This window comes from Buteo buteo, chromosome 3 (assembly GCF_964188355.1).
Source record: "Buteo buteo chromosome 3, bButBut1.hap1.1, whole genome shotgun sequence".
In the NCBI taxonomy this organism is placed as follows: Eukaryota; Metazoa; Chordata; class Aves; order Accipitriformes; family Accipitridae; genus Buteo; species Buteo buteo.
The window spans coordinates 740,402-767,791 of NC_134173.1; the positions used below are offsets into that span (position 1 = coordinate 740,402).

The 27,390-nt window shown below is 36.4% G+C and overlaps 1 protein-coding gene across 1 annotated transcript; it reads right to left on the reverse strand.

Annotated features, from left to right (window-relative positions):
* ZPBP (zona pellucida binding protein) lies at positions 1-27,390 on the reverse strand. Its single transcript, XM_075024264.1, has 9 exons — positions 27,339-27,390; positions 25,563-25,643; positions 25,221-25,253; positions 22,313-22,438; positions 13,768-13,911; positions 11,677-11,895; positions 9,117-9,193; positions 7,289-7,466; positions 1-92 (listed from the first exon to the last, which is right to left on the reverse strand). The coding sequence occupies exons 1-9, from the start codon at positions 27,388-27,390 to the stop codon at positions 1-3; spliced, it is 1,002 nt and encodes a 333-aa protein (XP_074880365.1).

Below are 27,390 nucleotides of genomic sequence, written 5' to 3' on the forward strand. Positions count from 1 at the left end.
TTAGCACTTTGTTGCTCCATATATCAAACTGCTGTCGCACCGAAGACAGTGAATTCCATTACTAGGATTGTATGATCCTGGGCTGCATATAACTATGGACAAAAAAAAAATAAAGGACAAAATGTGGAATTTAAGTGATAAAATATTTACATTTGAAATGTTTAGAATGCATCTTTATCTATTTGAAAAAACATCAGTTTTTTTCCAGCATTCTGCTAGTTGATGATGAAAAAATTGTATATATATTATACATCATCTATTTATTACACCATATTTTTCTCTTCACCCCTTTTCACTCCATCTACTTACAGGGGATATGTCCATCAATTACATTTTAATATGGCCTATATCCAATAATGTTTTAAATAAACTGGTATAGCTGCTTGTATAAGTAATACAAGACAAAATAAAGCTGAAATCTAAGCTCAGATAATTATTAAGTAGTGCAAAAATAATATAGCAAACCAGAAATCAGTGTGTGATGCAGAACAAGTATTCTGAATGATTTTTTTTTTTCTGTTAGGTCATGTTATGCTATTTGATGATGTCTGTACAGTCATCTGCAGAATGACTTCATCACAAAAGACTTAACTCAGCATTATGCTCTTGACAGAAAAAAGGAGAATTTGAGCTATTTGGTTCTGACTGTCCTGAATCATACTTCAATTTGGCAATGGTAGCCTTTCTTTAGGATAGCTCTTTAATTAACAGCATTAGTATTCAGTATGCAAAGGTAATTGAGACCATCCTTTTGCAGGGTCAGTGCTTACCTGGTTATTGGGTTTTGCCTGGATTAATAATGACTTCTTAGTCACTACTGCACAAACCTGCAGCAGGATTTTCAGTATTTGGTTTGGTTTATCTTCATTTGTTGAGGCTGGCAGGATTCACTTGATCCCCAGTGGCTGTTATTAGCTTGCCTAGCATTTTTTGCCACTGCTAGTGACTGAAGAAGAGTTAGAGCTCTTATGAAATGTGAGAGGAGTCCTCTGCAGATGATGTCAAAACCTTGCCTTTCTTGTACATTAGTATAGGCAGACCAAGATGGCTTTATGGGAAAGAGAAACCTTTACAAAAACATGTAACTAAAGGCATTTCCAAACTTTCTGTCTGGAAAATCAATCATCTTGTGTACCAGGGGAATAATTCTACTCTTTTTATTGAAGATTATAGGCACACTTCTAGTAAATCCTTCAGAATTTTCAGTTTATTTAATTGGAGCAAGGTAGACTTCTCTTACAATGGGATAAAAGTTTATTTCTCAGAAGTGTCATCTGTTTGCTGTCTAGCAAAAAGCATGAAAAAGAGAAAGGAATCTGAAAGTAGGGACCTGTAGCTTATTTACCCAGCTGCTGGAAAGTTTCTTTAAGTGGTAAACTTAACTTGTTTCAATCTTTTCACTAATGGAAAACTCCTATTGGTGTACCTTCACTTTGAAAGTATAAACATCTTAGCAAAATATTCTCTCATGAAATGCACATAATGTCTTAATTTGTTCTTGTATCCTATAAGCTAACTAGTATTTTGTACTCTTTTCTGATATTTAGGAGTATTACAATATTCTCTTGAAAGTTCAAAAGGAAATACATTATTCAAGTTACTATGTTTCAGTAGTATAAACAATCACCATACTGATTTGAAGAAATTAAGAAAACCGAATTAGAACTGACTATTCAGTATCTAGTCTACTAAAAATACCACAGAAATCAAGCTCTGCAGAATAATACATGACAAAAAATATTTCATAAAGCTAGTACAGGGTATGATATCAAATTGTCTCTCCAGAGAAGCCCTGAGAAACATAGAACACTTTGTACTCTATTAATCTCACAGCTGCATCTGATTAAAAAAAACTCCCAAAATAAAATGATTTATAAAGCAGAAAAATTATATTTAGAAATTTTGATGACACAGAAGTGACTTAACTGCATATGTTAAGTAAAATTTAATGGTGGATCATACCTCATGTAGCTGTTGTCAAAATATTTAATTAACTTATCCTGGAATAATGTGATTTAATATAAAATAGGGCTTTAAAAGCAGAAAAACATTAAAATTAAGATAAAACCGTATGAAATAATTTCTAAGATGGTTGTACTCATCAATTCTGTTTATTCAAGACTGCTCTACAGAGGCAGAAGACTAAACAGAATTATTAATCAGCACTAACTCTGTGTCTTTAAGTCATTGCCTCTACAAAATCACTCAGTAAAGCCTCAGGCAGAACCTTTATCTGGTACCAGATGAACAAAATTTTGATATGTTTTACCACCAGTGTTTTCTACCAAGATTTCTCTGAAGATAGATACATCACACAGTGACTAATCAGGTTAACATGTTTAATGGACTAATTCAGAAAGATTTAGACTAGAATATGGGAGTAGAGGGTGACAATACCTCAGTATTTAATGCCATTCTAATACAACAGCAGAGGGGGAAAAAACAAATGAGGATATAGTATGATATAAAAGAACATGAGACAGAAGCATTGGGAAGGAAATGAATGCAAGTTCTAATACAGGAGATTTAGATTGGTAGATGATGCAGTAAGTGAAAGGGTTATGCTTAGTGCACAAATTATGTGATGGCAATGGAAAATAAATGATGTATTGTTCACAGAGAATGCACAACAGCATGGAGGAACCAAAACTACTAGAAAACTACATGAAACCAGATACTCTAAAAATAGAGGAAAGAGAACAGGTATAACTGAACATCCAGCTATTTTGCTGTATGAGAAGTAAAAATAGAGTAGATTTGTTTATGAAACCTGCAGAGAATATGGATAGTTTTTTTATTTCTCCATGTTCTTAGGCCTAGTCCATAACCTCTCCCATTCTGTCATATCCTTATCAAGACCCAGAGACTAGAAACAGTTGGACTATTCAAAGTTTAATGTACTTAAATTAGAAAGTCTGAGTAACATCTGTTTCCATGTTCCAAAATAGAACTGGCCCATTAAAGGGTAACACAGATGATAATCTGAGGTTTGCAATTTATCTGCAGTGATACCCTATGACTGGTGCTAACCTATGACTGCTAAGAAATGTATTATAAATTTTTCAGAAAAGGAAAAAAAAGTCCAAGAAACCACAGAACAGCTGATCAGACTTCTATACTATGTAAAGATTTCATGAATGAATGCTGAAACACATGCAGGTAAGTGGAAAGTAATACAACCCAATGTTGTTTTACAGTGAAGATAAACATGTAATTAATTTGAAAGCACCTCATACAGCAGTACATACAAATGTAATAAACTACAGAAGACTACAGTTAGAATTAAATTTAGAAAAAAGACTACTGAATGATGCTTAAAAGGGAAATAAGAGTTGGAGAGAAATTGCTAAAGGGATTACTCATGAGCTTGCCCTTAAACACACTTTACTAAATCTTTCCACTAACATAATTATCAGAAAAATTCCCAATGGACTATGCTGACAACAAAACTTGTAGAAGCTGTGAATAAGGACAAGCTTTAAATAGGCAGGAAGAAATAATAAGAAAGGCCTGTATATTTGTTTCATTAAAGAGGACTGTGAGCACAATCAGTCACAATGAAAAGGGGAAGCTTGTTACTGTTAGATCATTTGAGAGAGAGGTTCTTAGGCCCAGAAGAAAAGCACTATTGATGTAAAAGGCACTGGTAAGAGCTCATCTCAAATACCATGTTAAATTCTAGTCACCCCTGAGCAAGAATACTAAACTCAAAAAAGGGCATGCAAGATACAGGTTTGCTGAATGCAAACTATTACAAAAGCAGATAGAAAGTAATTGACTTGTTCTGATTATAAAACAGGAGACCAAAAAAAAACAACTACTTAAGCTAAAAGGCATTCTCCCCATCAGGGCAAATAAGTATGAACTTTTCATTAATTAATGTAGATTGAAAGCTTGATCTTCTAATTATACAACAAGAGTAGCTAAAGAGACCAAAACTCCCTAATAGTTCTAAAATGGACCTTAAAACTGTTATAACTAGATTACAGGACCTAGTTCCTGCAACTACAAGGGAAACTTGGGTAACCCAAGAAGTTGAACTCTGCTGTGCTGCCATGAAATGTATTTATCAAAATGCTTCTATGAGTAAGTGCATGTTTTGGAAAAAGCTACCCCACTAACAAAGATAAACAGAAAATAAATATTTTCCCTATAAGTAACCAATCCAGGGATTTTAGCAAATCACAACTAATTCTCCCATATTGGTATGGTCTCTTGAGAACTACTACATGAAGTTTGAGGCATTGAAAATAAATGTAGAGAACCTATAATGGACAGTAAACAGGCTGAACGAGGTCTATCAAACATGACCAACAAGACTGAACTTGAGGTGGTTTAGTTCAATGAAGACAATATCAGAAGAAGAAAATGGTCAGAGTCTTCTAGGATATACAAAAGCTATTTCAAAGATAAGTTAATAGAAACATTTCCAGATTTATGAAGACAAAACAAGAAGTAACAGGTATAAACTACCTCAAGGGAAATTACATAAATATCTTAGGAAAAAAGCTTTCCAGGGGTGAGGATGTGCAGTACTGAGTTAGACTCCCAAGGAAATATATGTAGTCTTCTGAGGTTTTAAAGATTATGCAGGATACATCTGTCAGGAATAACTGAAGCTCCTATCTTGCCTTGAGGTAGAATGATAAGCAGAGGACCCTTTCAATTCTACTGCCTATGATACGGTGGTTTGGATTCTGGGAAAGGTAATTACTGATTTTACCAAGAGGTCAACTAAGGAAAAGAATATATGTTTGAGCATGCTGACAGAATGACATCCTCAACTATGGGAAGTAGTAATTGGTCAAGTTTCAGGGCCAACTGTTTCAGATTCTTGAGTACCTCAGGTGTGAAAGTTTTCCCCTGTATCTGCTAAAGTGGTGTCTGTTACGATCCCATCTGAACAGTGATCAGCCTCTTGGGCTGACACTGGTATACGGCTATGTAGTGTTTCTGTCTAGTGCAGGAGGCAAAGGAGCATGGCAGCTATGAAAACAGTATTGTTTTTTACAAATTATGTGAAACAGCCACCAGAGCTAAAATGAAAGTTGTGTTTTGAAGAAAAAAGGAATACAAATTAGTTTAGAATGGAGTCAGATATGCTGGGGGAAAGCCCAAAACAAAGCTGTCTGTACAAAACAAATCATACTAAAGACATGCTTTTCTAAACTTGATTTGCATGTACCTTACCTTGAAATCATGTACAACAATATTCTGTATTAAAATAAATTAATAAATTTGATATTATATATATCCCATCCAGATCCTTGTCACTGTTTGCTGGAAGACATGGACCAAAAATTGTAAGTTCCTTCTGATGAAGGCAATGAGTTGGAAAAAACAATCACATGTGGAAACATTTTGCACATCCTGCAACTTTAGAGTTGTCTCTATCTTCTTTCATATTTTTATTATTGCTTTTCAAAGTTGTATTGGGTTTGTGTGGTAAGGTTTTGATAGCATGGGGGGGCTACAGGGGTGGCTTCTGCAAGAAGCTGCTAGAAGCTTCCCCTATGTCCGACAGTGCCAATGCCAGCCGGCTGCAAGACGGACCCGCTGCTGGCCAAGGCCAAGCCCATCAGCAACAGTGGTAGAGCCTCTGGGATAACATATTTAAGAAGGGGAAAAAGTTGCAGCAGCACAGAAACTGCAGCTAGAGAGAGGAGTGACAATATGTAAGAGAAACAACCCTGCAGACCCCCAGGTCAGAGAAGGAGGGGGAGGAGGTGCTCCAGGCACCAGAGCAGAGATTCCCCTGCAGCCCAGGGAGGTCCACAATGGAGAGATCTCCACCTGCAGCCCATGGAGGACTCCACGCCAGAGCAGGGGGTGCCCAAAGAAGGCTGAGACCCCGTGGGAAGCCCACGCTGGAGCAGGCTCCTGGCAGGACCTGTGGCCCCACAGGGGAGCAACACTGGAGCAGTTTGCTCCTAAAGGACTGCACGCTGTGGAAGGGACCCATGTTGGAGAAGTTTGTGGAGGACTGTCTCCTGTGGGAGGGACCCCACGGTGGAGCAGGGAACAAGTGAAGAGTCCTCCCCCTGAGGAGTAAGGAGCAGCAGAGACGAGGTGTGATGAACTGACCATGACCCCCATGCCCTATCCCCCTGCACTGCTTGGGTGGGGGTAGACAATCCAGGAGTGAAGCTGTGCCCAGGAAGAAGGGAGGGGTGAGGTGAAGGTGGTTTAAGATTTGGTTTTACTTCTCATTACCCTGCTCTGGTTTGATTGGTAATAAATGAAACTAATTTCCCAAAGTTGGGTCTGTTTTGCCCGTGACGGTAACTGGTGAGTGATCTCTCCCCATCCTTATCTCAACCCACGAGCCTTTCATTCTATTTTCTCTCCCCTGTCCAGCTGAGGAGGGCAGTGGTAGAGCAGCTTTGGTGGGCATCTGGCATCTAACCAGGGTCAACCCATCACAAAAGTGTATTCCATTCTGTAAACTGTCATTCAATATGTAATCCAGTGTTTTCTTTCACCATTTCTAGGTCTGTAGGGAATCAGCTCTGTCAAAAGCTTGACTACAGACTTATTCTCTATGTGTCTTGCTTCCATTGTTCCCTTGAGACTTCAGGCTCAATATTTGGGAATCATACGACTAACCTTTTCTTGGGCAAAATGCAATCTGGCAGAACCACTCTTTAAAATACTGATCTACTCCTTAGCATCTAAGGAGGGTAGTATCACTCATTTTAGTATGAGGATTGACAAAAATAGGATTACCAGAATTCATTCCCCCCTCTTTCCTTATTCTTCCAAATGGATCACAGCTATTTATAAATTTATTTTGCAAAGCTATACAGAGTGATTATTTTATCTTTTATTCTTACTTTCAGATCTGGGATGTAGCATTTAAGTTTGTATTTAGATGAAAGCATTGCATTATTATGCCCCCTTTTATAAATTTAAGAACAAAAATAATTGTCTTGTTTCTCTCACTGTAAAACAGCACTTGAAACATACCTTGTCAGATTACAGATTTTCTGTGCTAATTCCAAAAAACCCTACTGCTATCTAGAGGTCTGAACTTAATCTGATTCAGGTTAATTTAAATCAGTCCATAGAAATTGTGGGTCTGGCTTAAAATCTAAATCAACAAGGTTTTTATGAGAGTACGAACCTGATGTAGTACTGGTTACCTTGACAGACTTGACAGGATCACAGCCCAAAACACTATGGCGTAACAATTTTATAAACTTAAGTAGCAAAGTACTGAGTTCAATCAGAACAAAAAACATTGTCGCACTACTTAGTACTTTGTAAGATAAATGAATTTGTCACTTACCACAACACTCTGGACAGTCTGGATGTGTTAGAGCATTCATTCCATATCCTGGATAGCAGCGATCAACCCATACCATTTGCAGAGTACCCTCAATGTAGTATATTTCAGGCAACGGTTCAGAACTTTTCCTGCTAACTTCCACTTGTTGCTTAAAAAATCTCTCTATAAGGTGTTTTGCCTAAATTGAAACAAATAGTATTTTTTCAGAATCTTTGATGGAAAGAGATCAGAATACAAGACAAAAGAATGTTAAGTATGAGTTAGGATTAAGATCTAAAGGATATATCACTAAACCTTTTGATTGTAGCTGAATGGAAACAGGACTATCTGATATTCTTGGATATGTTGGTTTTAATATAGATAAACATTGATCAATGCATGCACTGTCTTTTAAAGTGTTCAGAAGTATACAAATAGAACTTTAAAAGCTAATCCATAGCAATTTTGCCTACATTAGACATCTGTAGGCCAACATCAATAGACTTGCAGCTTTCCCATCTACATATACTCTTATGTAGGTCCACTTACATTTCAGACATACTTTTCATCTTTATTAGCTATTTCTGTTCAATAAAAAGAAAATGCCAAAGGTATCCTGAGGCCAAGTTAAACAAGGGGATTATTGTTATTATTATATCAATCAAATATAATCACAGAAGACTTAACTCCCTTACTCAAAAAGATTTGCACAAATACAATCCTAGCTAGGAAAAACATTCCTTTCAGTCAGTGCAGAATCAGCACCACAGAATCACAGAAACGTTAGGATACAAGGGAGCTCTATTCCATCCCATCTACTCCAACTCCCTAGCCAAAGGCAATGTTTATTTTTAAAAATCCTTTATTTTCCCTGGAATTTTGGACCATCTTTTATGAAGTGTCTTCCACAGTAGTTAAAATTAAAAATGTGACTTCTAACTGGCTAAGATATATAAAATTTGTAACAGAAATAGACCCATTAGCAATCTGACAAAGTCTAACAGTAAAAAGTATCAATGTTTCATATCCAGACAGTGCTTCATTTGTATACAGGGATTAATTATATATAGAAAGCTAAAAAGAAAAAGCAAAGCAAAAAAAATCCTTTAATAGGCTTGCAAGGTTCAGTACACACACAAATTGGCAAAACCACATTTACTCATGCTCTCTTAATTTGATCCTCTTGGCTGTATGAAAAAGATGAACTTTGATCATGAGCTTTCCCCACAAATTTAGGGGTATTTTTCAGTGGGCAGAAGGGAAGCTGCTTAATGAGCACAATGTTATTTTAGACCCCCTCACCCTTCCACTGGAATCCTGAAGCATGATTTGCATACCTGCTATTGGTATTCCTTCTGTACTTCCCTTCCCCTTTCTCCCTTAAGAACCTCTGAATTAACAGTTAACCTAGTAAGCAAGACTCTGGCTTCTGGTTCTCTGCTGTAAAAGCCAAATGCCTTCAAAAGCTAAAATTCTGCCAGATCAATAATAAAGTCACTTTGAAGCGATGGAAAGGCACTCCCATTGCGAAACAGCACATCTAATATTTATAAGATAGCACATGTTCAAAGTTTCCCAATTGTCTTGCCGCTTTTCATACTCTTAATGTACTGTCTTTAATATCGACTGATAGCATGATCTGCCTTATCCATAATGGCAATAGAATATTAGCAATATTGCCAAACAGCAATAGAATATTTTAACTGATACAAATTATATATCCACTAAAACTTTTATATCAATTTATTAATTTACTAAACAAAGTATGTTTCATTTTTTATGTTGTTATACTTTATTGCGAGAGTAGCTTATTATGTTAGTTGCCTTTTTATTCTTCCATCTACCATACCTTGTTTAGTCTACGAGTTGCATCACAAGCACTTTGCTGACATAGTCTGTTGTGTTTTTCTCTGTCTAAGGAAGCAACTGTAACAAAACACAATCTGTTTATAGAAGAACAAGGTCAACAAAATTGACATTTTTTTATTTACTCATTTAAGATTCTAGTCAGTTCTGATGCAAGTATTTAGGACATTTTACCATATTTCACATGTCTAACTTGCAATGTTTTAAAGAAATCACAGAGCTTGTCCTCTTATAGATATTACACATCTATGTATAATTTTCAGTATACTTAAATATCTTATGGGAACTGTCATTTATTTGTAAATTCTAATGGCAAGGAAATGTATAATTCTGGACTCTTCCCAGATTTATAAATATCTGAATCCTTTCAAAAGAAATAAGCTACTCTCTAATTACCTGCCTGCCATTGTGGTTTTATGAAGACTCAGGTTTTAAAACAGTCATCCAGGAACCCTAACAGTTCAGGCTTCTGACTATTTCTGCAACGGACTCAAGTTTTCTCTCAAGAACAATCAATCAGGGCAATATCTAGTGCTTTTAAACATTTTCCCTGCTCCCCTCCCTGCACAAACACATCAGTTCCAGAGCCTCACCCACACAACCCTTTAGATTCTCATAGGAATGCCTATGACACGTAGAACCAAAGGAAAACTTCAAGTATGGACTGAAGAAAAAGCGTAGTTACGTTGTAGTAATCCATTTGCACGGGTCCACATTTCTTATCAACTGACTAGTACTAACATGTTGTGGTGAAGGCCTGGGAAACAGTTAACTAAGCTGCTGGACTGTTCTCCAGAACTGACATTAGAGTAAGCTGCCATATTAAAGATAAAATTATCTGTTAACATGTGAATTTAACTCCTTATATGATAAGCTTTAAATACCTCTATCACAGAAGTAATTCTGAAACACCAAATGCTACTTAGAAGTCAAAAAGTACTTTCTAAGACTTCAAGCTACTTCAGAATGTGTAGTTTACCGCTAGGCCATATCAAAGTTTACATCCACCTAAATCTCTAACTGGAGAATTTCTCCTCCTAATGCTCAAATATTCTATAAAGCCTGGGCATTGGCTAAATCTCATTTATGTAGTCTCAATAACCTTAGAGTTAACTAACTACACTATCAGTAATGAGACTTCAGATACGTAATGCTATCCACTACAAATAGTTTTCAGAGAAACACAACTGGCTAATAGTTTCATTGTTTTTATAAGCAACTATATTTAATTTTCAAGAAAATTAAAATTGGAACATGGAAAATGAAGCATAATTGATATACTTTGTTCAGAAAGGGATCTTTCCAAAGTGCATGTCTTGATACATCGTGACTAATCTAATACAACACATGAAAACAATGGCCTTTTTAGACCTGAAATAACTAGGAACAGTAAGTCCAAGAAAATACTGCAGATGTTCTTATGTAGATTCAGCTCAACAATTATAAATTGCATCTATTTGGGTTTTAGATATCTCTTAACAAAGTACTTCATGTTAACTGAACATATATTGGGACTGTTTTACATGTTCCTTCAGACCTCACTCGCAGCATAAAGGAGTTGACGCTTTCTTTTCATATGGTTTCAGTGCTCAGGAGGAATATTCTGAGAACAAGTCTCAAGAACAAGGAACAACCTTGTTTGGATTGACATGACACTGAGATTTCCACAGTTAATGCCTTCAGTGAAAAGCTGTTAATGGCAATGTTTTATGAAAACAAATTCATGTTAAAGTGAAAATGTATTTTTAATAACTAAACTTTATCAAAGGAGGATAAGTAACTAAGGCACTGTGAGGTCTTCATTTATATATAAACTCATTTATGTATCAACACACCCAAAAATCAGATACAAAGTTTTATAATTATTGCAATACATAGTCACACTCAGTAAGAATCCTTAAATATCCCATAATTTGGTAACATCTTCCCAAGCCACCTAATGGTTTGCTTTAAATTAAGCCAACTCGGTATTTCTGGCAACTCAGTTTTGCCCAGGTCTCCTTTAGGCTCCTTTTGTCTTAAAAGAAATGGAAAATTATGAAGTCTCACTCTTTTATTGTTGCCACTTAAAGAAGGACAAGTACTGAAGTTCATCTCATTTAACTTTAGTTCTTGAAAATTGGACATTCAGCCTTAGTCTGTCATTTGGAAGCTGATTATAAAGACCAAGGCACATTCATGGAGTCATTTATACACTTGTTGTAGGTGACTAGATGAAGGTAATCTGGGGAGTTACAGAATGCACTGTATCACTTTCCTTCCTATGTTAGTGTGCAACAAGGGACATGATAATGTTTTATGACATTATGACATGAAATTAAAAATATATTGATCTATCCACAGCTATAAAATGTTCTAAAGCTCTTCTGAAATAATGTAAAATGCACACTTTTGAGTAGATCAACTATCTTTTTGCTATTGACATGAATTTCACATGCAATACTTTGAAGCATTTTTCTAATCAAGAAACTTTATAAGCAGTAAATACATTCCATTAACTATAAAAATTCTAGCCGTTCTTTAAAAGCAAAGCAGATTTTTACCTGAAAATGTAAAGAAGATTTCATTCTGTAGACCTCCTCTCTGCATTTTTACATGATGGCATTCTGACTTAATTAATGTAACCTCACAAGATAGTTCAGCAACAAGTTTGCTTAGTATCTGAAGCAATGCTTTCTCAAAAGAAGCGTTATGAGAACTGTTGCAGGGGCCTGTGTGATACTGGGCTGTGAACTCATAGTAAATTTTAGGATCAGAATAAGCTGCAGGGAAAAAAATGTCAAAGATGATGAGGAACATATATGAAGTAAGAAGAAGAAAAGTAATTTGTATATTAGAAAATAAAATTGCCAATTTAAATACTTAATTTATAAACAAAACCTATTTTGTACCCCCAGAGAATTTTTAATGATATAATAGCGTATGTTGTGCCAGTTGGAAACACTTAAGAGATTTTTACAAGTCAACATTCTTACTTATATCTGTCAGTAAGTCTTACTCTTTATTGTTGCAATTTTAAAATTTTTAAACCAACAGGAGATTACCATAAAGGGATGAAGAATATGCACACTAAGGTTAAGAAGCATTCAAAATACCCTTTAGTAGGTGGCACAGTATTTCATCTCACAAATTATGGCCAGTTACAGTAGTATGTTACATATTTTTTAGTCAACTATCACAGAAGTATTTTGAAGGGCTTAAAAACTGAATCTTCTTCCCTAGAGATCAATAGAAGATGAACTAGTTAAGATGAACAGGAATTCCTACTCTGTGAGCAGAAGTAACTGAAAAAGCTTCCATGTAGGTATGAAATTTACTTTTATGGATGGATCAGCTATTTCACCTTTACTGCAAAGCTAAATGCACACCTGGGCATCTTTTACAAATATGCCAATGTAGCATAAAATGCGTGTTTCTAGTTATTTTATGATAACCACTCTACTTACCCAAAGCTGCAGATCAACAGAGCACAATGTTAAATAGAAAACAGGAATAAAAGAATGAAGAACAGGGGTCATGGTGTGGGTATAATCACAGAAATGAGAAAGGGGTGGCAGGGAAGAAATAACGAAGGAATAGAAACCAAACCAGCTGAAAGAAGCAGCAGAACATCCAAAATATGGTAACCAATCAAGAAAGCTCATTAGATCCTCTACCTTACTTTTGCCTTCCCCATTTCTCTTCCCTTGCTGCTGCATATTCCAGCTTTTTTTTGTATGTATTTATGAAGCTTGAATTTTGTATGTTAACATTCAGATTTGATCCTTATTGAAGGATTTAAGTCTGCATTACTGAAAACTGTAACCTTTTCCATCAAAACTGTTTAAAAGAAACTTTTTCCTTTCCAGTTCTGTCAAGCAAGCCAGCTGCTAGAAGTCATGGTTATTCTGTATGAAGGCTGCTGTGCCAAAGTAAAATTAATTTACATCAGAGATTAATTTATGTTATTGTGCTCTAAGATGTTTCTAAATGAGCACTGGTACGCATTTTAAATTCAAGATCAGACGTAGTTCCTGCTGAAGGCAATAGGAGCTCTTGCCTACATCTCCACAAGAATAAAATATCCTTTAAAGAAGAAAAGGAGAGCTAGTAATCAATAAATGACGTTGCTTTTACAATCTTTCACTTTATCAAAGACTTTTTACCTGCTGACAGAAGGAAATGTAATCAGAATAGGAAAGAATAAGCTACAAATATTACATTAAATGATAGGTACTTAAAAAACACAATCAGGCAATAATTAAGGCATTAATATGTGTGAAATAAATCTATATGGCTGTGCTAAATTAATCTCAAAGAATAATTCAGTTTAAAATTATACTATTTTAATGTTATTAAGGATTACTGCCTATTCAATTTGTTACATTTCATTATGTTTTATGTTTCTTTAAAAAAGAACTGTATTCGTAAGTTCCTCAGTCAGCCACTGAGCTTCATTTAAGGCTCTGTAAATGACATTAAATGAACTGCCTGGTAGCAACTCATATTAAAAACAATTTCCCAGAGAAACAGAATGTCTTTGTCTCTGCAAATTAAATTCTAAATAAGCCTACTTATTTTAAAATAGCAACACATATTTTTAAAAATAAAACTTCTTCAAGGCAACAACACATTTACCTGGATTGGTAACTTACCATAAATAAGATATTTTATTATGAGGTTTTTATCAGGTTGCATTGCTGTTAGCTTATAAACAATGGAACAAGTGTAAACTCCACTCAGGTTGAAGTGTCTCAATATTAAAGTTCCTGTTGGTGATATTTGCACACTGCTGTTTTCTAGTAAAGACAATAATGAAATAAATTTAGTTGTCGTCATGATAAAGTGCAGAAAGTAAGGGTCCAAATGGTTATTTACTCTTAAGCTGTGCACAAAATAATATTATGGATACAGCTGAAGGCATAGGACTCGGAAACTGAAGCTGACCAGGTGTTACTCAGGTCAGCATTACACAAATATGCCTTATTGCTGCTGTGTTTTTTAAGTATTGGTTGACAAAGCAGTCCTAGAAACCTGTTTCTATTTGATCTCAGACATGTAGTTTTCTCCAATAACACTTCCAAGAGCAAAGAACTCCCAGAAAAAAAGGACAAAGGGGGCAAATAATCTCTTTTTATACCTCTATATAGTTAAACTGACTACTAACCTTTCAGTCTTCAGGAACTGCCTCATGAATTAGCTGCTGGTGGTGTTTAACAGGCAGTAAACTTCAAAGTAGGCAAGACAGGAAGTTCAAGTTAAGCAAGTACTGTATAACAGACCTTCCACAAAAATTATATGTGTATGCCAAAATAAGAATCATGTATATGTTTAGGATAGTAAAATAATCCTTCTGTGTGGAAAGATATGCATTGTTACGGTGGCCAAAGTCTTAACACAAGTCTTCAGTTCAAGGCAGAGAGGAAGTAGGATCCTACTTCAAAGGACAAATCATGAGCATGGCTCTTTAACTAGGTTTTTAAAGAGAAAGGAAAGAACTGCTTAAGGTCAGATTTGGGCACTGATAATGAGCCATAGAGTTGTCCCAAGTAGCCTGCATGGGGGTTACATGATGACAGTTGATGAGTCCTTTCCTGACTTAAAAAGTCCTCAGGCAGGAACAATATAGATATGGGTTTCTCAAATAGTAAATAGTAACATGCAGCCGATCCTGCTGTCAAAGGAAACCATGGGAATCACTAGATTAGAGTCAATTGTAATAGATCTCAAGGTAAAATACTCACTTTGATAAAATATTTTGAGAATGGATTTTTGTTTCTATTTTCAGATGCCAAAAAAAAAAATCTTTTTAACATCCTAAATAATTTAGACCTTTTATGTAGATGATGGAAGCTTAGACAATTAGTGTGGTGCAAAACCAGCATATTTTTAGACTGAAAAAAATCGATGCTAAGGACATGAAATGTATACTACACACATCTTAGGGCTTTTACTTCAGACCAGTCCTAATCTGGTTTTACAGGTCAAGCACGCATTATTTCTCAAAGCAAACCTTTCCAATTAGCTTCATCCAAAATGAATCCATTTTGTGCACTCAAACACCAGAGCATGGTCCAAACAGAATGTGGTAAGTGGGTACAATCAAGCAATTCAGTTCAAAGTCACACTCCTATTCAAACTAACATGTTACTGTAGATGCATGCTGATTTTCCTGGTATGTGATTCTAAGAAAGATATTGGGGAAAAAAAAAAAAAAGCCTGATTGAAGTGCATCTTTTTACATACTTGGCAGGAAGGTGTAGCACAACTTAGTTCCTCAAGAAACCATTTAAGCTTTTAATTAACTTAATTTTGTCATATATATCACTGTGTTTAAAAAAAAATATCAAGTGCTGGTAAAAAAGAGTACTATTAAAAAGACTGAAAGTGCAAATTCTTTGACAAGAATGGTTTGGGATTCTGTATCAGCCTAGGCTCTCACATTAACGGCACACTGTCTCATTTTTTGGGTGATGAAGGGGTTTTTAATCTGATGATGAACTACTCAGGATGTTAAGTCTATAAACTAGAATGTCATTTGCTACTGTATGCTGGAATAGCTATCGGATTAATATTGTCAGAAAAACAGCATAGATTTAAGAACTATAGTTCTGATCTTTAGCATATGCAACTGCCCTGTGTGGGCCAAAAGCAACAACACCGTTACTTGACTGGATAGCCAGAGCACCTTTAAGATATATCACAGACAGCTTTGCTATACTTACAAAATGCATTACTGAACTGCAAAGATGACAACAAGTCTGCAAAAGACAAAACTTGGAAATCCAGTGAAGAGATCTGGTCACAAATATTTCTTGAAAGTACATTAGCAGAAACAGAAAAGTAAAGTGTTCTTCTGAAGGACTGAGTCACTGACTTTATTATAGAATTTTATCCTACCTTGAATAATGAATGCTTCATATACCAGAAAAGATCAGAATTTTTACATAGTAACCATTAATTATTTTAATGGTATGTCTGTGTGTAAAGAATCTCCTTTTGGATCATGAAATCAAGAGCCTGTTATGTTGTTTTGGGTTTTTTTCCCCCTAGTGTTATAAAAGAAACCGCACTTAAAATGCCTTGCTCCAGTGGGGTTATCTGAATCAATACTGCCTACTCAGATAAGTTTGGGTTCACAAAACAGACTGTTAGCTTTAAAACAAAATTTTAAAAGTTATTAAGCTATCTACCCTTTTCTTAAATCTAATATTTTTTCCATGTTATTCATCTGCAGCAGGTTCAGCAAGACAGGTGAGCAGGATTTCACATCACATTTTGTGATGTGAATTACATGATATGATTTAATATGACTATTACATAGGAGGCATTTCACATGCATGGTGGACAAAAAGCAATGTGATCAAGTTCAGAGGTTCCCTGGAGTCAGTGAAAACTGGCATGATTTAAAACAGAAGTTCTTTTTTAATTCATGCTAAGAGAGGAAGCTAGACCATTTTCCAGGATCCTCAGGAATTAGAAGGATGCAAAACAGCTATTCCTGTGAGAATTACATTACAGAGACTAAATCCCTTAAGTTTCTGTACCCTTGTGTAATTAAATTTAAAACTAAGTGTTCTTATATTTTCATTTTTCTGTTTACTAAACTTAAAACCAACAGATTGATTCTCCTTCCAGTTCTTTCAGTGCAAAAAAATAAAGTTACTTACCATCCTCCCACCCCACCTCTTATTCAGACCAGTTTTACAGTAAAGCAACTTCTGTATTTTGAAATTATATATTAAAAACAAAAGTAATGACAGCAGAATCAGGCCAATGGGCTTTTCAGAAACAGATTTTTCTGACATTTAGAAACAGCTATCAATCCAGATAAATTCTAATCTTCATATTAAACTACGGAGCATGTTCAAATTCAAATATGCAATATCTAAAGATGTCCAAATAGGTAAATTCAGTGATTAATTATACATGTACAGAAACAAAAGCTAACACGGTATATAATAAACTTGAGTTCACCTGAAAAGCTGCTTAGGAATGAAACCTACTGTTTTGTAGTCCAGACAGGACTCTGACAGTCTCTCAGGACACATGTATAAGTCATTTATGGGTTATAAGGATAGCATGAGTATACAGATACACACATCTAAAAGCAGCTTCATATTTCTTCAGATTCTCTTTCCTTCCCTCTCCACAGAAGAACTGTTTGATATACCAATAGTAGGTTTTAGAATATCTGGGGGTTAGCTTGTAGTTGAGAGGTTGAGTGCAGGTTATTTGTTGGTTGCTTTGTTTTATATAACTATAGTACACTTTTCAGTCCTATGAAAGGACAGTAACCATCTTCTGACAAAAATACTCCTTCTATGCATATATTAGATGACAGTGTGTATGAAAAGCAGTAACTTTCCTGTAATTCCAAATTCCTAGGTTCATCTTCACCAAACTAGAACAGGCCTATTCCAATGTTTACATTTGGAAATGAAGACTGAAATGTTTCCTCTTTTCTGTTCTATTTAGCTGTTCAGAACACCATAAAAAATGCTGCTTTATGCCGTAAAACTTTAAGATCCAGAATACAAGAAGCAATTATTTTGAAGATTTTATCCTCCACTTAAAGTATATTCTGAAAACCTCTTATTCCCCACCAGCCCAACAGCTGTTTAAAAACTTCAAAGTACCATTTCCAGATCTTAGTACAAAAGAGTCACTATACTAAATGAGGAAAAATGATTGGCTAATTTTAAAGTTGTAATGATTTAAAATTACATTTTGTGCAGTATTTAATTTTTCATTACTCTTTCAACTGCATGTAAGTGGACTGGAATTATCTGTGAACAAAGCTGCTTGTCAAAAAAACAGAACTGTTTTTTAATGCCTACAGAAAGAAAAGTGTTTACTGCTCTTTGTGAGGTTTTACTGTAGTCATGAAGTTTGATGTATATAGCTAGACAGACTTTCGGGGCACAAAACACCTTCTTGGGTTGTGTGTCAAGGGCTGGTGTGCCTGAAAGAGAATCTGATTTTTCTAACTATGACAGATAGTACAATGAAAGATAGGCTCTCTTCCTAGAGATTTTATGCTTAAATAATTGCATTTATTTTGAAGCATTCCAAGAAGCAGTATTTTGTTAGACTTCCTGAAACTCGATTCACAGTTCTACATTTCCACTGAAAGGATTCTTTTCTTTTCTTTCCTACAACCACACTGAAAAAGTATGAAATAATCTATGAAGCAAGGTTTATGAATCCTAGTTTCCCACTGTTAGGGAGATTTGCTATGACAGATGTTAGAAGACTTAACTAGTGACACCAAAACCCAGATAATTTTTACCACTTGGAGAGGATTACACCCATTCTAAAAGGAGACCAAGTGATCAAATTCTTTTATACAGCAAACATTTCATGAGCTAGAAACCTTAGCTTTTTGTCTGTTTATACTTTCTTTGAGTCAAAAAAAAAAAATAATGAATGTCACAACAGCCCTAGGAGACTAAGACATCTTTGTGGTATTTACCCAAAATTGTGGTGGCTGAAGCTCAAGTCCTCTCATTACCGTTTTTTTTAAAAAAAATTTTCTAAAACCTCTCTCATGCCTATAAAAGTCATGTCAGGAAAACACAAGTTTTCTTCTCTTACTGAAATGGGTTTTGCCCACTTGCTGCTGGTTCTAGTACACCTGAAGTTGCCGAAGTGCCAAGAACCCCTGCCACCATAGCTTTTTTGCTACTGAACCAAGGTTGGCATAGCAACTTGGCAATCTGAAGCAATCTGCCTGAAGAGATTTAAACCCATCAACTGGAAGAAGTCTGAGGTCTCCATGGTTTTCTGTTCTACACTGTTGAAACTGCAGTTTGAGTAAACAGAAGCCAGAGGAGCGAAACAGGCAATTTTTGTTAATTGTGAATCAGGAGGTTGTCCTCTGTCTGATCAGATTAAGTTCAGGATGAATTGTTCATAATCTAAATTGTAAACTAAAATAAGAGATTAAACAGGTTTACAAATTCATCACAATGCTTATTGTTCTTTTTAAAAATGAATTTACAGTAAAGGGTAAATGAGACATACATGAAAGGAAACAAAAAACAGAACTTGGGTTCCCTGCTCAGACTTGGAAAGATAAGCAATCCTTATTATGTGAGAAAAATAACATAAGTAGAAGTAGCCCAACATACTCCATGCAGAAACAATGATTTGGGGTTCTCATGCCATACTAACAGATTAGGACAATGATTTCATTAGCAGCATCCTTCTGAAAAAGAATGTTTAAATCCTCCATGAGCAGATTAACCAGAAGCTGATCCCTTGCCAGTTTCATAGAAGCACAGAATCATTTAGGTTGGAAAAGACCTTCAAGATAATCAAGTCCAACCACCATCCATGCCCACTAAACCATGTTCTGGAGTACCTCGTCTACACGCTTTTTTAATACCTCCAGGGATGGTGACTCAACCACTTCCCTGGGCAGCCGATTCCAATGTCTGACAACCCTCTCAGTAAAGAAATTATTCCTAATATCCAATCTAAACCTCCCCTGCCGCAACATGAGGCCATTCCCTCTCATCCTATCACTAGTTAATAAAAGAGACCAGCACCCACCTCACTACACCCTCCTTTCAGGTAGTTGTAGAGAGCGATCAGGTCTCCCCTCAGCCTCCTTTTCTCCAGACTAAACAACCCCAGTTCCCTCAGCCGCCCCTCATCAGACTTGTGCTCCAGGCCCCTCACCAACTTCGTTGCCCTTCTCTGGACACGCTCCAGCACCTCAATGTCTTTCTTGTAGCGAGGGGCCTAAAACTGAACACAGGACTCGAGGTGCGGCCTCACCAGTGCCCAGTACAGGGGAACAATCACCTCCCTGCTCCTGCCGGCCACGCTATTTCTGATACAGGCCAGGATGCCGTTGGCCGCCTTGGCCACCTGGGCACACTGCCGGCTCATATTCAGCCGGCTGTCAACCAGCACCCCCAGGTCCTTTTCTGCCAGGCAGCTTTCCAGCCACTCTCCCCCAAGCCTGTAGCGCTGCATGGGGTTGTTGTGACCCAAGCGCAGGACCCGGCACTCGGCCTTGTTGAACCTCATGCAATTGGCCTTGGCCCATTGATCCAGCCTGTCCAGATCCCTCTGTAGAGCCTTCCTACCCTCCAGCAGATCAGCCCTCCCTCCCAACTTGGTGTTGTTGGCAAACTTACTGAGGGTGCACTCGATCCCCTTGTCCAAATCATTGATAAAGATATGATGTGACTGGCCAATAGAAACGCATGCAACTGAGGAAGGGCAATAAAAATGTTGGCCCCAGGCTGAATGGGGCTGACTGACCTAGTGAGAAAATGACATTGAAAACACTAGAGACACGCAATGCCGCCTTTGTTTCACTCATTCCTAGCAAGGTCTTCTTGCCAGCCCTGCCCCAGGCTGTACCAGAGTTTAGAGGAGATGCTACAGGGAGAGAGAAGTGTAGTGTTAGGGACTTAAGTGAGCTGGACATATAAAAGTTTATAGACCAGAATGAGATGCATCTGAGGATGCTGAGTGAGCTAATTAATGACCGTTGTCTATTTTGATGGTGATGAGGTCCCCAGTGACCAGAAAGACCCAAAAAATACATCCATCCTAAAACAGGCAAGGAAGACGACCCAGGGAAACACGGTTCAGCCATCCTCACCTCAGGCCCTGCAAAGATGATAGAACTGCTTGAAGTCACTCCAGATGCTTGAGTGACAAGACAGTGATTGAGAAAAGGCAGCATCAATTTGCCATTGGCAAATCATTGCTGATCAGCCTGAGTGTCTTCTGGAATTAAATAACTGCCTCTGAGGATGAAGGGAAAGCAGTGGATGTCATATACACTGAAAGTCTTTAGCAAGGATTTCAATATGGTACTTCATCACATCCTTGTAGCCCAACTATGGACATATGGACTAGATGAGTGGAATACAAGATGGGTGAAAAACTGTCTGCATCATCATTTTGAAGATTGGTCTACCTAGCAGACAGTTATGAAGGGCTTTCCTCAGGGCTGATAAAAGCACCAGAACTGCTTAACATCTTTACCAGTGACCTACACCACAGGACTGAATGCCTTCTTGTCCAGTATGCAAAAGACATCAACTTGGCGGGAGAGCTGATATACGACAGGACATTGCTGCCATTCAGTGGGACCTTGCGCAACCAGAGAGACAGCCTGCCAGAAACCTGATGAAGTCCAACAGTGACAAATGCAAAGTCCTTCACCTGGGACAGAATAAGAGCAGCAACATATGCTGCTGGGGACCAGATGACCTGGGAGCAGCCCTGCAAAAAAGTACCTGGGAGTCCTGGTGGATTTAAAACTGAATATGAATCAGAAGCACACTTTTGCAGCAGTGAAGGCTAACTGTATACTGGGCTGCGTTAGCAATGGTATATCCAGCAGATCAAATGAAGTGCTTATTCTCTCCCTACTTGGCACTCATTTGGGCACTCCAGAACACTATGCCCTGTTTTGACTCCTCAGTACAAGACAGATACTAACAAACTGGAACAAGTCAACAAGAAGGTTTCTGCGATGATTAGGGAGTTAAAGCATAGAAAAAGAGGCAAAGGAAATCAGGATTTTTACCCTAGAAAAGTCTAAGGAGGGAATTGCAGTCCTTCACTACCTAAGGGGAGATACAGGGAAGAATAACCTGTACTTTTAAGAGGTGCACCACAAAAGGACAAGCAGCAATGATGACAAGTTACAATAAGGGAAATTATGATTGAAAATAAGAAAAAAGTGGAACAGGTTGCACAGAAAAGACAGAAAATCTCCAAGGACAGACAAGAGATTCCCCAAACTTGAGTGGTCAAGGCCCTGAGCAAGTTCATATCTGAAGGTAGCCTGTCACTGAGCAGGCAATTGGGCTGGATCACACCACCCATCATCCTATTATTCTGTCCTTGCAGAATGCGCCCCGCTGTCTCTCTCAGTGCCGCAAAGAATGTCATCCTCAGCCTCTGTTCCATCCAACATCTAGCACTGTTTAGAGATGGCACCATTGTCTACAGAGACCTGAAAATGTTTTTTAGTTTGGTTATCCCACCCCTTTCTCTTGGAAAAGTGAAAGTTAATTTATATGATATACGTGCAAACACTCACAATGTACCCTCAGTTACTTCTCCATTTACATTCCCACCTTTATAACCTTCACGTTGCTTTTGGGGGGAGCGGGGAAGAAGAGGAGAGTGTGCAGGGGGACATATAAGAAAATAAATCCTTACCTGAAGAAAGACCACCAGCTGGTCCATTCCACTGGAATATTGGATCAATCAGTTCTAAGTTTCGCAGATGATTTGTCAGACATAAAATACGTGGACTGTTGTGATTCAGCTTGACATAAACTTTGACTGAAAAAAAAATTATCATTAGCATCAAGTATTAATCAATGGTATCCTAACAGCGAGCTACATAAATTTCAAGACAGTGGTTCAACAACGATCTTGAATGGAGTTCTAATTTTGGGACTGGTTCTGTTATCTCTACCATCAAAATGAAATACCAAATAGACAGCAGGTTTGTTTTCTCCAGAAAATAAAATTAAGAGAGTTCTTTCTCGTTCTAGGCTTATCTGGTTGTGTAAACATGAACCCAGTGCACTGTAACATCCTCCTGAATGGATTATGTCATTTAGTAGGTTCTCACAAACACAGGCTTCTGCAGCGTTCTGTCTCAACTGATGTCCAACACACACGTGGAGAGAGTGTATTTGCAGTATGCTGGTCCATGATACTCAGACTTAAAAGCTTGCTGTCTCCATTCTATTAGCAATTGCCTTTTACCAGTGCACAATGTACTTGCTTAAAATGGGTTTAGTGTTGTAGCTCACTAAATGGTGAACTACCTCTTGTTTAATTCAGAGATAATGAGATAGGAAGCGAACTGAGTAAGATAAGGATTTACTTAAGCCTTTTCCCACAGTAAAAGCAGGTGTGCACATCTTGTATGTGATTTGTAACATACAGGTGCTTCTAGATCTTCAATTGTTTCTAAAAACTACAACTCATATAGTCATAATCAATTCCATAACATGCAGGATTTCAGTGTGTACAATTTGTTTTATTTTCCTTCCCACTGACATTCTGCAAAGTATTTGTCCTCTTCAGAAGCATGGGATGCTAGGTACTTAAGCTCTAGGTCTAAACTTGAATATACCATGCTCTGTATAAGGCTACCCTAATGCCACTGAAAAGCTACAACTAATATAAAACATTACAGCTACTACAACACTTGTGATTTGGAGAATCTGACTAATAATTAAAACTTAATTAAATAAGCAAATGACCACAATGTTATCTCACCATTGGCTATTTCTGATTCCCTGCAAGTGGAAAACAGTTTAAGTATTTGTTGCAGGAAAGGATTAGTGCTTAGAAAAAGTTTTCACTTTTCCATTATGGCAACTGGTGGTAGCGCCACCAGAGTTTTCTCTCCTCTCCAAGTATGATTTTTTGCTTTCATTAAAAAATGAAAAGCCACTTACAGTCACATTACAGTATTAAGTTGTTTAAACAGAATAAAGACTTAGATATAACATTTAATACATACGAATAACTTCAGAATTTTGATAGTCTTAAGATCAGTATGTATGTCCATCCCAGCTAATAAACAGTTTTTTACAGTAGCTTATACTGCAGAAAACAGCAAAGTATCTATTTTCAATTGTATGGTAGTATATCATGGAAATAAATGTCATTTACAGGTGGAGTTTCATTTTTTAACCCTGAAGCATGAAAATTAATACGAATTCTACATGTTAATGCAATTGCCAATATGATTAGTCTTTTTCCACCACTTTTTCCTTAATACTTTTTTTTCAAAATTTACTAACCAACTGGCTTTAGCAGTCGTCTATTGGGGCAAAATTGCGTACATTGCTTATCTCTCCCACTTCACATTTTGTTTTTCATTTCCTCAAGGTCGCTTTGTTCTGTCTTATAGCAATATGAAAAAAAAAATTACATCTCCATAATAAAAAGTAACAAAATTATGGTGTCACTATTATTAAAACCTGCCAAGATGGTAAATTCTGTTCCACCACTTTAAACTTCCATGACAGTTTTGTAAGCATGTATCATAGGATACAGAAGGGTATCTGATAGAAAATAATGGTTGAAAAAATATCTATCAGGTATAACCTTATTCTCCTTGCTTTCCAAGTCTTACTCTTTTAATTAAAAGTTCTTTGCTGTTTTTTCTTATTTGTTCATATTCTCTTCATTATAAAAATATTTACCTTACATAGAGATCCAAAAAAGAACATTTATGTCAGGTATTTTAAAACTGTAGGATTTTAAAAGTGCAGTACTGTATTTAACCAAATTTCGGGGGAAAAAAACCTCAAAGATGTTGTCCAGCATCTCAAAAGAACACTGGAGCCAAATCTAGTATACTTACAATGGTCTGTCCCAGAGAAGGTGGGAACATTCTTTATTAATACTGAATTATTTAGAAACAGAGTTGGGATAAAACATTTTAATCTCACCTTCTAACTTTCAAATTGCCTTCAGCCATTCAAGTACTAGCCATGTTTACAGACATGGGTCAGAATCAGAAGAGAGAAAAAGTACACTAATAGGATGAAATTTTAGACCACTCAGAGCCATTATTTAACATTAAATAGCATTATAAGATAAAATACTAAGAGAAACCTTTAAAAAGAAATTGTTTCCCAGAACTGTTTCACCTTTGGCCAAAAACTGATATGCTAAGAATCTGTACCAAAAAAAAAGGTCAAAAAATGCTGTCTCTTAGCTTTCCCCCAAACAACAGAAGTATCACTCCTAAATATGCTACTAGTAAAGCTGTTACTGGAAAACACACACGGAAAAAACTATGGGGAAGAACATTACCAAAAGCAAGCTAGCAATGTGCATTTAGAGAAAAAGCAACATGAGTAAATATATGGCAATGAGGAACAGCCTGGTCTTTTAATTTAATTTTCAGATTTTCCAATAATTGTTTAGCTTCATGAGAAAAGAAAGGGGTAATAATATATTCTGGAGTTAGATGGATTTAACTTAGAAAACAATTAATTCTTAACTCTTCTTAATTTTTGTTGTAGAATATAACATAAAATTCAAGCTTCAGGTTATGTGTACATAACAAGTAAGATGAAGTCAGAATACCTACAGTGGAAGAAAGCAGTATTTCCAAGCAAGAGTCCTACAGGCAGGTGGAAGAGTACACAGAACGTTGTTATTGTTATAACAATTACAGAAAATAATTATCTCAGTTTCATAAAAATTATGAGTAAGAATAAAATAATCTATAAAAAATAAATTCCAGTGACAGAAATACATTCTGTGGGATGGCCTATTAAGTATACATAAGCCAGTACAGAACTGCAATTAATTAAACCACTTAAAACCATTTAAAACAATTCAACAACAAGGGATATGATAAAGAAGGGCCTTTTCTTGGTAAAAACAGTATTTTCACTAAGATCTGTACATTAAGTTTAAAGAAAAATACCTGGAAGTATGACAGATCCCACTATTTTTAAGCTACTGTGTCTTGGCCCTGCACTTCTGAAAAATCTCTTCGAGCGTTGAACTGTTAAAAGATAAAACAATGACATTAATACAACTATTTCATTTATCTGAAAAAGCAAGCAGCATACTTTAGGTTAATCTACACCCTTTATAGACTTGTTCTTCAATGGATTTTAAGTTAATACCTGCCTAATGTCTTAAACAACACATGACTCTCATTAAGGCAACAAAAACCAAGGCAAAGGCCCAATACCAGAAAAAGCATCCTTATTCTAAACAGCACTTAAGTTTAGATTTAAATATATTAGCATTTTGCAAAAGAACTGTCACATTTTAAATTAAGATTGTCCATAATGGGGAAATGGGGATAGGCACTGTCCAAAATGAGTTTAAAATTTAGCTGCATTCTTGTGATACCCTCAGTCGGGATGTCAATCAACACATATGCTGACCATTATTGAAGCAATGAACTTAGGTTCTGTCATGATTGTGATTTTCTTAATTTCCACATGAAATGAAATATAAGGTATTTTATGGATATTTTAATTTGCCTTTCTTCTATTTTAAATAGAAATTTAGAATAAGTGCGTAAAGATTGCAAAGCTTTGCAAGACATACAAGGCTTCTGAAAGAAAACTGAAGTATCTTTCAGGTGGGCATTCTAGTACAAATCAGATCTGAGTATCTTTTACAGAGTTTCCAGAGATACAGAACTGAAGCCAGCAGAAGGATAACAGCAGCTATGAGACCTCTCAGCATTTTGTGTTCTTTGTCTCCACCTCCTGCTTGGAAAGAACATAGGTTACTGGGAGTTAAGATATGCTTGTGATTTCTAATTCTTTTGGGGAATCTGGGAAAGAAAGTAAATAACAAAGGAATAGAAAGTTTTGAATACAAAAGACAGCAATAAAATACCAAACATACCATCAGCAGCAATTATCTTATGAAGATGGGCTAAATAATTATGTGGCACCGGATCAGTGCTTGTTACTAACTTAGGTTCAATGTTCAAAAACTAAAAGCAAAAATAAATACTCTGGTAAACTGGTTATAGATTAAGGCATCTGTTGGGGGCAATGAGAGAGATGAGGTCGAGTCCCAGCTTTTTGATTTATCTTGTTTCAAGCAATAATGGGAAATCATCAATTCAGTCCATTTATTATACAAATGGTAATTGTACTTCTCTACAGTGTTGTTATGGAAAACATAAGCAGGGAAGATTCTCCAGCTATCAGGACAAGATAATAACAGTAAGTTAAACGAACTGCCCGTACTTGTCATTTCAGAATGTAAGCAGAGTACGCCACTGAAAATACCTAGAAAGCAGGAAGAAATAAAACCTTGCTTGAGAAAAAAAAACCCAACCAAAACTAAGAGAAGATAATCGTAACAGTAGTCTCATATATGATGGATTTCTGTGACTAACAGTTTAATTTACTTCACAATATGTCTTCCCAATGTACCACTTCCACAACTTCGTTTGAGGAGCAAAATTTTTCAAATAATTTCATTTGCCCCAGAGACCTCCTAAAAGGATTAGAGGACTTTTATTGAAAGACAAAATGGATTAAAATTTTCTCAATGGAATATTTATGTTAAGTCTTTTAGAATTCTGCTGCACTGTCAGAAACAAAACTAATTTTTCACTAAAATTCAGCTCCCAAAAGAACATGATCAGATTCTCCATTGACAAAAATCAACATGTGCTTTGATTTTAATAACAGCATACTAGTTTACAGCAAATTATAAAACCTACCTGAAAGCCTGCCTGTTTTAAAATTCCTTCTGCCACTGTTATCTGTCCACAT

Coding starts and splice junctions, on each gene's coding strand:
- ZPBP (XM_075024264.1), bottom strand. CDS start 27,390: ATGTGGACAGATAACAGTGGCAGAAGGAATTTTAAAACAGGCAGGCTT. Junction 13,912..22,312: donor AGCTGGTGGTCTTTCTTCAG/GTAAGGATTTAT, acceptor TGTCTTTACTAG/AAAACAGCAGTGTGCAAATA. Junction 11,896..13,767: donor AATAAAATATCTTATTTATG/GTAAGTTACCAA, acceptor TTTTCCCTGCAG/CTTATTCTGATCCTAAAATT.